The sequence below is a fragment of the Ahaetulla prasina genome, chromosome 1 (genome assembly GCF_028640845.1).
Source record: "Ahaetulla prasina isolate Xishuangbanna chromosome 1, ASM2864084v1, whole genome shotgun sequence".
NCBI lineage: Eukaryota > Metazoa > Chordata > Lepidosauria > Squamata > Colubridae > Ahaetulla > Ahaetulla prasina.
The window spans coordinates 217,866,624-217,879,612 of record NC_080539.1 but is presented as its reverse complement, the minus strand read 5'-3'; the positions used below and the strand labels follow the sequence as shown (position 1 = coordinate 217,879,612).

General features: G+C 37.9%; 1 protein-coding gene across 1 annotated transcript in view; it reads left to right on the top strand.

The window, feature by feature from the left end:
* MYO3B (myosin IIIB) overlaps positions 1-12,989 on the top strand; it is a 284,495-nt gene that overhangs the window by 82,777 nt on the left and 188,729 nt on the right. Inside the window, exon 8 of the mRNA XM_058190849.1 lies at positions 1,519-1,674. Coding sequence (XP_058046832.1) covers positions 1,519-1,674 — 156 coding nt within the window. The remainder of the gene's footprint in view (positions 1-1,518; positions 1,675-12,989) is intronic.

Sequence of the window (12,989 nt, the reverse complement as noted above, 5' to 3'; positions counted from 1 at the left end):
TAGCAGAACCATCTTGCAGGGTTCCTAAAGCTCAAGGATTCCCTAGCCTGCTAAATATATATATATATGTTTTAAGGTATTTCTGGAAAGCCATAGCATTAGAGCTAATCTCAGTCCATGAGGAATGATGTTCCAAATGGTGGATGGCAGAAAAGGCTCATCTTGAGGGTCCCACTAGAGGGAGTTCTTTGGCTGGTGAAGGAAAGGCAACAGGGTGACTACGGTCTATAGAGATTCTTTCCTTTCCATCACAGAATCACAGTCTGGAAGCATTTCCAAAGCAGAAAGAGCCTTGGAATTCCAGCTAGTTTACAGAGGTGAGTCATGGTAAATGTATATACAACGTTTTCCTAATGAATTCGTACTTTTAAAGATCTGCCGTGAATCATCAATAATTTCTTTATAAATGAAGCATTTTAAAACAGCTTATACTTTTATACTTTTTTTTTCTTTAGACATATACTAATTTTACCAGGTTTTCTACAAGAGAAGTTATATATTTCTAGAGTTTTATGAGCACTTTTTAAAAAAATCAAAATCCTGGAGCACACTGACATACAAAGGGGAAAAAAAAACATGATTAGAGAAACAAAAGGAACCAAAACCATAAAAACCGAATGATGGATTTATTTTTATTGGAGGCTGTGAGTGGTATTTAAATCTTTGCGGAGGCGGCTAGATTTTAGATAGTAGGTTTTATTGTTTTAGTTTTTATATCAGGAGGCTCCAGGTCCAAGAGGAGCAGTATCTCATGAGCATTTGTAAAAGACAACATTTCCCAGGCAGTTTGTTCTTGAAATATTCAAAAAAGAGCCCTGAAATTGATTTTTTTAAGGAAATCAAAAATATGGAAGTTCTTCAGACTGACAGATACTACTGGTGGGATTATTGTAGAAATTATATGTTTATATTCTTTAATAATGATAGAAGCTGAATTTGGTGACGTAAGTATCTTTTGCCTTTTGTCATTAATAAAATATAGTATTTAGATGACCTGTAAAGGTAAAACACTGTACGTTTACAATTAATGCTGATCATTTGTTGAATTTTTGAAATGGATTATTCTTGTTGCCTAACTATCTAGGTAAGTTATTATTTTTTTTCATAACCAATATTGATAAATTTGGTTTAATTACATTTCTAAGTGTGAAGAAGTCACAGAGTTTGGAACGAGATGGGTGGCTATATAATTTTTTTGAATAAATATGAGGATTTGCAAATTTAGAATAAACTATTATTGTAGAGAAAATGAATGTGCTGTCCATTAAAGTCAATTACAGTAATTAGCAGATTTGCACTTTTACCTTTAGTGTTCAAATATGCTAACTTTAATGATATTATCGGGATAAACTAATATGTCAAATTTATTCTCGCATACAAAGCAGTCCAATATATAGCTGAAGCCACATCCAAAAATTGCCTAAGACCCAGAATTTAGTATATAACTAGGCAAGTGGTAAAAATGTGTACCAGAGCTATGTGTATCTATCTGAATAATCTGATTATTGTATTTTTCAGGTGTCTAATTAAGGATTTTGAAAAACGTCCGTCAGTCACTCATCTTTTAGAACATCCCTTCATACGACAGGCCCTTGGTAAAGATATGGCACTCCAAAAGCAGTTGAGCAACCTTATTCAGGCACAACAACAATTAGGCTCTGTGGCCAAGACAAGGTACTATCTAACTCCTCAGATTTCCTCCGGTAGAATTCAAGGGCTTCTTACTATAATGCATGCATATATTATAAATAAATGTATAAAGTGATTGAGTTTTTGTCCCACTTGAGTTCTCTGAATGATCTGTATGCAAAGCTCACATGAGTGAAGTTGCATTGTCATCTGCTCTATAAAATGAGGCTTATCCTGAGTGAAGTGACATAGTGAGAAGCATTTCAGTAAACTTAGGGATGGCCCTCCCCTTCTGAAGTCCATTGCAGATAACTCGGTTATTAAGTATGTCCTTATCTTAGGGATGGGGCAGGTGGGTGGGCAGGAATGCAATGTGTGTTGTGACCTGCCCTTACATACTTGCCTAGAACATCAAGTTGCAAAGTTAAAAGAGCCTAGCTTTGTATTATAATGTCATCGGGAATATTTCGTTATTTTGGTGTCATTGTGATTAAGAACAGACACCCATGCCCTATATGTAGAATAGGATTTTTCTTATGACTGAATAAGCTCTTCATGATAGTTGGTACAGCTCATATGAACAGAACATTTATACTTTTCATATTTGCCTCCTTTAAATGCATTCAACAGCAATGGCAACTTCACAAAATGTTTTTGTTTTTACGCCTGCACTCCAGTGTTCATTAATCAGTAAATGAAATGTAAACAGGATACATGTTCTTGCTTTATGACCTTTATCGTGTGAATAATAAAAAGTATTGGTGATGGCATATTAAAACAGTATGGTTTGGTTAGTCATTGTTTGGAAAGCTGAAATTAACTTTTTAAAAATCTGTCTCAGTATCACCAACTACATTTCTATAACACCTTATATTCTATATCCATTAAGAATGACTTCTTTTCCAGTATAATTTGAAAGCCAGCAGAGGAGGCATTCCTTGATTTTGTGGCCGTCCATAGGGTGGCAGAATTTCACTGTTTTCGAAGTAAATTTAAATGCAAATGAGCACACACTGTTTCTGCTCAGCAGAGATTTTGCAATATGAAATTTATCTAGTGCTAGATAAGCTGTAAAGCATTATTGTAAATAAATATCTACTAATGCGGATGAAGAAAATTAAATGCCATGACTCATAAGTTATAAAAATGTGTGTGCATATTCAAGCACGATCACTTTGCTTTTTCAAAATCAAAAGCCTTAATGCAGAAATTCAAATATACAGTAATAAATACAATTTACAAGGTGAGGCTGATGAGGAAAAATTGTCCTGTAGTTTTTTTTTTCTAAAAAAAGAGCCTAAATTAATCTTTTCTTGTTGTTATGTTGTTGTTTTGTTTTGCTATAAAGGTGTAATGTTCACATTTTATTCCTTCTAGTAGTTACTATTTCTATGGGGTTGGGTTTTTTTGTTTTGTTTTGTTTTGTTACAATTCTCATAGTACGAGAATTTGGTAGCTGTAAGAAATATCTTCTGATGTTCGATATAAAGTGGGATAAACCCAGTTTATACAGTATAAGTTGATCTATTCATAACATAGAATTAAATTCTATCATTTTAGGTTACAGTGCAAGCAGTGGTGGGTTTCAATTTTTTTTACTATAGGTTCTGTGGGTGTGCCTTGGTGAGCGTGGCTTGGTGGGCATAACAGGGGAAGGATATTGTAAAATCTCCATTCCCTCCCCATTCCAGAGGAAGGAAACTGCAAAATCTCCATTCCCTCCCCAATCCAGGAGAAGGTTACTGCAAAATCCCCATTTCTTCCCGATCAGCTGGGACTTGGGAAGCAGAGAATAGAAGGGGGCGGGGCCAGTCAGAATTTTTACTACCGGTTCTCCGAACTACTCAAAATTTCTGCTACCGGTTTTCCAGAACTGGTCAGAATCTGTTAAAACCCACCTCTGAGTGCAAGGGTATCACCCTTAATCTGGATATGGATTTTAACAAGCATAGTTCAACACAACTGTTGGAGTGGAGAGGGTACCAGATGAAGTAGTGTAGGCTGTTTCTTATTAGACAGCTCTTTCAAAAACCAGACTGCTACTAATGGAGTTTGTAGAGACAGCATTTTATGACAGTTTCAATTTGAATTTGAAAGCAAAGTGCCTGTTTGGAATTCCTCCTATACTGATATAATTTGCAGGTATTCTCTATACAGATAGTCCTCGACTTACATTTAGTGACCATTCAAAGTTACAATGGCACTAAAAATATTGACTTATGACCATTTTTCACAGTTACAACCTTTGCAGCCTCCTTATGATCATGTGATCAAAATTCAGATGCTCGGCAACAGGTTCATAGGCATGACTGTTGCAGTGCCCTGGGGTCATATGATCACTTTTTGCAATCTTCCGAGAAGCAAAGTCAATGGGGAAACCAGATGTTGCTAACTTAACAACTGTAGCTGTTCACTTAACAAACATGGCAAGAAAAGTCAAAAAATGAGTCAAAACTCACTCAACAAATTCTCACTTAACAACATAAATTTTGGACTCAATTGTGGTCCTAAGTCGAGGACTACCTGTAACAAGCCCAAATAGCTGCTGGAACACAAAAAGTTGGGCATATAGAGAGTGGTTGGTTTTTTTTTAATGTATCTTCTTCCAGAGATCATTTGATCAAATTTCAGGGCAAAAATAGGATGCTTGAAAACTTAACGGTGAGTAAAGAAACTACCATTTTCAAGTGTGACTACACTGTAATTGCTAACGATTATACTGATCTTTATTATTATTATATCTTTATCCTGCCTTTTTTTATATACTGTAAATTAAGTGGGGAGAAATAGCTAATACTCTTTTGTCCTCCTATTTTTCCCACAACAACCTTCTGAGGTAGGCTCAGCTGAGAGAGAGAGAGAGAGAGGGAGAGAGAGAGAGAGAGAGAGAGGGAGAGAGAGAGAGATTGGCGCAAGATCAGCTAGCCACCTTTCATGCCTAGTCATGGGACTAGAACTCATGGGGTTTTGGTTTCTAGGCCAGCGCCTTCACTACATTGACTCTCTACAAAAAGGGTAGAAAGGAGATAATATAATCTCCTGGCATTTGAGATATAGCAATTAAGGTTGTTGCCATTAATTGCAATTATGATGTTTGTAGAAAGTACTCCAAGCACGAGGATTCTTGCCGCTGTGGTTGATCAGGCCAGATGATCACACTGAAAATGCAGCACTTTTGCTGTAATAGAGGTCAGAAGCCCAGTTCTTCCCACTGTTTCAAGAATTCTCATTATTTCTTTTTATGTTCTCCCCATGACAAAAAAGACGAATGTGGATCAGTTATTTCTATGTCCATTTGAAAGCTGTTCTGTTAATCTTCAGAGAGAAAAGGAAATGTATGCTTTGGGTGCTAGATGGGAAAACTGTGACAAGATAATACATTTAATGTAATAAGGAACTAATAAAATATGGCCACTTGAAAGGAACAATTGATTGGGAAGGCAGGCCTGTACAAGAACAATTGTGTCCTAAATAATGAGCGTCTTTGTTATGCTTTCCAATGATTCCACTTTTGATTTGATTTTAGTTTTATTACATTTGTGATCCATTTCACTACAACACAGAATTTATCTCTCCTTTAAAGCTCTGTACCAACCACACAGATATATACCATCAGTGACATTAGTGCATTCCACTGTATTTAATACAAGTAGTAACTGGTTCTATTGTTTGCTGAACTAATATGTGCCAAACCAGAAGCCCCCTTGTAACATGAAGAAAGCAAGTGTAGATTTTCAGGTACTGGAACAGCAAGTAATGGCCATGCTGATGGAGTTCAATAGCAGATGAAAAACCAACCTATGAACATCCTTGTTCTATATGTAGAAGCATAAGAAGAAGAAAAGAGTGAAAGAAGAACCAATACTTGAGAAAAAAATATATTGGAAGCACACACCATTATTATCAGTGATGGGATTCAGGTAATTTAACAACCGGTTCTCTGCCCTAATGATTTCTTCCAACAACCAGTTTGCCAAACTGCTCAGAAAGTTAACAACCGGTTCTCCCGAAGAGGTGCGAACTGGCTGAATCCCACCACTGATTATTATCCATCTGAATAGATCTCCAGGTATCACTACATATGGGGCTGGCACTGATTAGAAGTGCACCAAGTTCTTTTTTCCCCTTTTTTTTTGGAACACAATTTTGCATAAGTATTGATTTGAATAAATATTTTTTAGTTTTTCCAACCCAATGGAATATTAGAAATAAATTATGTAAGGCAGGGGTGGGTTCTACTCATCTTTATTACCAATTTGCAATGGGACCATGCGCGTGCATACACAGATCACCAATGTTGACGTCATGGCAGGTAGGCGGAGCCTCCCGCCAGTTTTACTACCGGTTCTATAGAACCGGAGCAAACCGGGAGCAACCCACCAGTGATGCAAGGGAACCTCAGGTTCTATTGTCAGTGGCTAATTCTCTAAAGTATAACAGAGCTTGAGGCCAATTTAATCGGTGGGAGAAGCTGGGGAAAAAAAGATCCAAGTTAAATAAAAGGGCTGGATGAAGCTGGGGGCTGGGGGAAAATTAAATCCGGGAAACAATCCTCTAGTGGGAGTGGCTGATTCTATGAAAGAATGTTGCCAACAATTCCATTCTAAGTTCCATTCTTCCCATCTCCTGGTCACATGACCCACAATGAAGTATGCACAGGTTATCCTTTGCTTCTCAGTAGACATGTACAGTACATGCTAATATCTATAGACCCAAGACAAGGGGAGAGTAGAATCACATAGCCACAATACATATACACCCATCCAGATTAGATTCGAACATACATACACAATTTGCACATACCAAGACTATATATGCCCTCATTCTAATTAGACCATCACATAATGCATGGATATGCAAGAGCAACATATATGACCTTATCTTGATTATACTCAATTCAATTTTTTTATTGTCAGTGCACAACATATGTACAATGAGATTGGTTGAGCTTCCTCAGTGCACTCCCATCCCACAAAACAACACAACTCACAGTAAAGACAGAAAATCCCTAACCCAATAAATCATATTAACAAAACACCCAGTCTTATTGTACCAGTGTGAACATGTTACACATTGCACCGGCCCTGCGGTCCATCATACTACGTAGTTATGATGTTATTTCTCATTCAGGAGTCTGACAACCCACGGATAAAAATTGTTCTTCAGCCTGTTTGTTCAGCTGGCTATATTTCTACATCTCCTTCCCAATGGTAGGAAGGTAAAGAAGTGAGGACCAGGGTGAGAGTCGTGTTGTGACCCAGGCCCAAGTTGGTAGTAATAAACTTAGTCCATGGAAAAACAAACAAACTTTATTCGAACTTCATTTCCAGCGTCATTCAACTCAAAGTAAAACAAATGCCTCCCGACACAAATTCCTCAGTTATCTCACAAATCTTGGTCCAATTAGGCAAACTGCCAAAGGCCCTTCCTGGCAAACATCCAGAAGCCACAAAAACAAATACATAGCTGAAGCAGAAGACAAAGCAGAAGACGCAGCTACAACGTTGCTTTCCGGCAAAGCTCAAACGCCGGTCTGTTTGGTCTGTCTGGTCTGTTTTAAGCCTTATGGGAGGGGCCAATCATCTCTTGGCCCTACTCCCGAGTTGTCCTCTCTGCTTGAGCTGCTCTTGCCTTCTGGCAGCTCTTCTCATGCGTGCATTAGGAACAGGCTCCTCCTGTTCCTCTGCCTCACTACTATCAGTCTCTGGAGGTTCTAGAGTCTGCACCTCACTTCCCGATGGCCCTGGCCTCACCTCAGCCTCATCGCTGTCCGACTCTGTTGCCAGCTCCGTAGGCTGTTGACAGACCACAACAAGTCATCCCTGTCACACATACATATATGCATGGACAAGGCATCGTATATACTTCATTCTTATACTCTTTTTTCCTATAAATACTCTAATTAGTCACACAGAGGGAAGAGGTTACTTCATTTGGCCACACAGAAGAAAATACAGGCAGTTTCTATGGGCACTACTGGTGTGGGGCCTGGAAAGAGCCTGGAGGCTTTATCTCCCTTGTTTCTTATTGCCATCTGGCTGACCCACTCAAGTTGCCTGAGGACCACATGCCCAGGCAGGGTTCCAATATTGATAAATTATTGCATCATTCAGTTGTATCAAGTTATTTAGAACAGCCCAGTGTTTTATTCTTTGATGCACATCAACATAAGGGTAGGACACAGTGCTACAAGATAGCTAAAGAGTTTTTTTTAAAAATGCTGCATTCCTTCTCAGTATTACTATTTTGAGTAAAGCCCTGGTCTCCTTCTGATTTAAAGTTTTTAAATGTTCAATATTAAAAATATTTTTTTACTTGAAAATGATTTGTTAGGGTTTAGTTGGTAGTCCTACCTGATTTCTCTGACAAAATTCATTTGTTCAAAAACAAAGGGGGTGATTATTATTATTTTATTAGAATTGGCAGGATTATATTTGTTTTGTGAAAGATATGCAATCCTTCAGAATGTATGAAAATTTAAAGGGCTTATTACAGGATGGATTCATATAGAAACCCGCTCTATAACGCAGTTTAAAAATAAATAAATATCAGATCTTTCTGCTTTTCTGATGCCCTGACTCACAGGTTTTGTTTCTCAAAATCTTTAGAAGTAAAGTAGATGTTTTCCACTGCCCAAGGGGGAAAACGCAGTAGGAGATTTTGTTTGTTTATTCAGAAAAGGAGTTCAATTGAAAGCCAAGTCAGCAATTAGCTGTGAATATAAGGTGCCCTCAATCTGAACACAATGATTGTAAACCATCCATGCATTAAGTTAAAAATTTCAAGGGCACCTGCCAAATCAGTCTCGATGGGCGTCCTGCTAATGCAGACTCTTTTCCAATGCTTCTAGAAGAGAAAAATGTTTATGTTTTCAGCTAGTAAGTGACAGGATACTAAGGTTATTGTTTTAATACCCTGACCGACTCAGCCTTCCATCCTTCCGAGGTTGGTAAAATTAGGACCTAGATTGTTGGAGGCAATATGTTGACTTTGTAAATTGCTTAGAGAGCAATTTAAAGCACTGCGAAGTGGTATATAAGACTAAGGGCTATTAATATTGGTAATATTTCTATTTCCTCTTCAGATGTCTTGGTGTTTTCAGTACCTTCTAACACAGATTGTCAAACTCCTGGCCTACGGGCCAGATGAGTCACGTGCTGGCCACGCACATGCACATGCCCAGTTTAGTGAAGGGGGTGGGAAGTCCCGATATGTCACGTGACATTGCCGTGACGATGTGAGTTTGACACCCCTGTTCTAACATATATGAGCCAGTTCTGAGATACAAACCTGAAATCCAATAAAAAAAATAATCTGTTTGTATAATAAATTATGCATGCAAATGTACACAAACAGTTTATATGACATATGGAGTGGCTATAGATACATATGTTTTTAATATACAAAGACTCCTAGGTGACTGATATTCATGAAATTGGGTAAAAATATCTATGGCTGAAGGGGTGAAAGAAAGCGAAGTGTACATATTTTTATTTCTGTCAATTACTAAAAACATTAATTATTCATCAAAATGTTTCTTGGTTATGTCAGATGTAGTCAGAACATAAATTTATTGAGGATGGTTTCTAAAGCAGCAATTTCCCCCTTTTCTTGTCTGTGACTTTTATACCTTCCCAAGGTCAAATGAGCTCTTATAGTTCTATGTAATTACGTCATAACCGCAAATGGATCCTTTTCAGTTTGTGGGCTACCAAAAAATACTTCGGCAAATGTGCAGTTTACATATTTGTTGCAGATAAGTCCAGCTTTACAAGCGTGATATTGTATCTGAGAGTGCTCAGATCACTCTGTTCAAAAGTTTTGGAAACATGACATATGGTAGAAAGTAAAGAAGATTTGTATGAGAAGGTAGGACCAATTCAGTTGTTGAAGTAGCTTCTCTTACATCTAAGTTAGCCTAGCCTCTATCTCCTATTAATGGTTCCCATCAGTGCAGAAAAACGGAGTACCAGGGTAAAAATGTAGGACAAAAAACCTCCCAATTTGATTCAAATAAACCCACCCATCTGCAGCTCAGCTTATTTCTGAAATTTATATACCACTCTGTATAAAACAGGCTGTAAGCAGCTTACAAAGAATATAAAGAATAAAATAAAAACTAATGACATAAGGAGAGCCCAACAATCAATAACTATAAAACCTTCTCCTGTGTTTTCACACTGAGGGAGAACTATCACAATAAGACCAATAGCCAAATGCAAGGATGAGATCCATCTGTCAGTGATACAATCCCAAAGTCTCTCCAGAATAGCCAGAGCCAGCAAGATTGGTCTGATGATCTGACCTTGAGTGGAGTGTTCTTTTGAAGAGGAGGAGTGGTAATTGAAAAAGCACACTCTCATACTCCTGGTGACAACAATTCTTCAAAGTTGAGACTCAAAGGATGTACCCCTACTAGATTGCATTGTACAAGAAGAAAGCATTGGGAAAACATGTCCCTACAAATACTTAGTCCCTGAGCCATGCATGGATTAAGTTAAAAATTTCAAGGGCACCTGCCAAATCAGTCTCGATGGGCGTCCTGCTAATGCAGACTCTTTTCCAATGCTTCTAGAAGAGAAAAATGTTTATGTTTTCAGCTAGTAAGTGACAGGATACTAAGGTTATTGTTTTAATACCCTGACCGACTCAGCCTTCCATCCTTCCGAGGTTGGTAAAATTAGGACCTAGATTGTTGGAGGCAATATGTTGACTTTGTAAATTGCTTAGAGAGCAATTTAAAGCACTGCGAAGTGGTATATAAGACTAAGGGCTATTAATATTGGTAATATTTCTATTTCCTCTTCAGATGTCTTGGTGTTTTCAGTACCTTCTAACACAGATTGTCAAACTCCTGGCCTACGGGCCAGATGAGTCACGTGCTGGCCACGCACATGCCCAGTTTAGTGAAGGGGGTGGGAAGTCCTGATATGTCACGTGACATTGCCGTGACGATGTGAGTTTGACACCCCTGTTCTAACATATATGAGCCAGTTCTGAGATACAAACCTGAAATCCAATAAAAAAAATAATCTGTTTGTATAATAAATTATGCATGCAAATGTACACAAACAGTTTATATGACATATGGAGTGGCTATAGATACATATGTTTTTAATATACAAAGACTCCTAGGTGATTGATATTCATGAAATTGAGTAAAAATATCTATGGCTGAAGGGGTGAAAGAAAGCGAAGTGTACATATTTTTATTTCTGTCAATTACTAAAAACGTTAATTATTCATCAAAATGTTGGTTATGTCAGATGTAGTCAGAACATAAATTTATTGAGGATGGTTTCTAAAGCAGCAATTTCCCCCTTTTCTTGTCTGTGACTTTTATACCTTCCCAAGGTCAAATGAGCTCTTATAGTTCTATGTAATTACGTCATAACCGCAAATGGATCCTTTTCAGTTTGTGGGCTACCAAAAAATACTTCGGCAAATGTGCAGTTTACATATTTGTTGCAGATAAGTCCAGCTTTACAAGCGTGATATTGTATCTGAGAGTGCTCAGATCACTCTGTTCAAAAGTTTTGGAAACATGACATATGGTAGAAAGTAAAGAAGATTTGTATGAGAAGGTAGGACCAATTCAGTTGTTGAAGTAGCTTCTCTTACATCTAAGTTAGCCTAGCCTCTATCTCCTATTAATGGTTCCCATCAGTGCAGAAAAACGGAGTACCAGGGTAAAAATGTAGGACAAAAAACCTCCCAATTTGATTCAAATAAACCCACCCATCTGCAGCTCAGCTTATTTCTGAAATTTATATACCACTCTGTACAAAACAGGCTGTAAGCAGCTTACAAAGAATATAAAGAATAAAATAAAAACTAATGACATAAGGAGAACCCAACAATCAATAACTATAAAACCTTCTCCTGTGTTTTCACACTGAGGGAGAACTATCACAATAAGACCAATAGCCAAATGCAAGGATGAGATCCATCTGTCAGTGATACAATCCCAAAGTCTCTCCAGAATAGCCAGAGCCAGCAAGATTGGTCTGATGATCTGACCTTGAGTGGAGTGTTCTTTTGAAGAGGAGGAGTGGTAATTGAAAAAGCACACTCTCATACTCCTGGTGACAACAATTCTTCAAAGTTGAGACTCAAAGGATGTACCCCTACTAGATTGCATTGTACAAGAAGAAAGCATTGGGAAAACATGTCCCTACAAATACTTAGTCCCTGAGCCATGCATGGATTATAAAGGGACAATCAGCAACTTGAATTGCACTTAAAAGCCAATTTATCAGTGTAGATCTCACAATAGTGATGTTACTTGGGCAAATGTGAAGTAGTTTTAATTACTTAAGTCACTGACATTTCCTGTCATCTGTTCCTCAATCAGGAGCAAAGGATTCTCTCTCTCTGTGTGTGTGTATCACTGTATGTGTGACACTGTGTTTGGATCCCATATCACACTTGATGGCATTGAACCTGTGTCTCCTATCCAGATCTTCATAACTTCAGGCATCTTATCCAATTAGATTTGTGGCATGAGACCAAACTATGTTACATTGGCTTGGCAGCTCTGATAATCTTCAGAATAGTAAATCTTTAGAAGTAAAGTAGATGTTTTCCACTGCCAAAGGGGGAAAACGCAGTAGGAAATTTTGTTTGTTTATTCAGAAAAGGAGTTCAATTGAAAGCCAAGTCAGCAATTAGCTGTGAATATAAGGTGCCCTCAATCCGAACACAATGATTGTAAACCATCCATGCATTAAGTTAAAAATTTCAAGGGCACCTGCCAAATCAGTCTCGATGGGCGTCCTGCTAATGCAGACTCTTTTCCAATGCTTCTAGAAGAGAAAAATGTTTATGTTTTCAGCTAGTAAGTGACAGGATACTAAGGTTATTGTTTTAATACCCTGACCGACTCAGCCTTCCATCCTTCCGAGGTTGGTAAAATTAGGACCTAGATTGTTGGAGGCAATATGTTGACTTTGTAAATTGCTTAGAGAGCAATTTAAAGCACTGCGAAGTGGTATATAAGACTAAGGGCTATTAATATTGGTAATATTTCTATTTCCTCTTCAGATGTCTTGGTGTTTTCAGTACCTTCTAACACAGATTGTCAAACTCCTGGCCTACGGGCCAGATGAGTCACGATGATCTGACCTTGAGTGGAGTGTTCTTTTGAAGAGGAGGAGTGGTAATTGAAAAAGCACACTCTCATACTCCTGGTGACAACAATTCTTCAAAGTTGAGACTCAAAGGATGTACCCCTACTAGATTGCATTGTACAAGAAGAAAGCATTGGGAAAACATGTCCCTACAAATACTTAGTCCCTGAGCCATGCATGGATTATAAAGGGACAATCAGCAACTTGAATTGCACTTAAAAGCCAATTTAT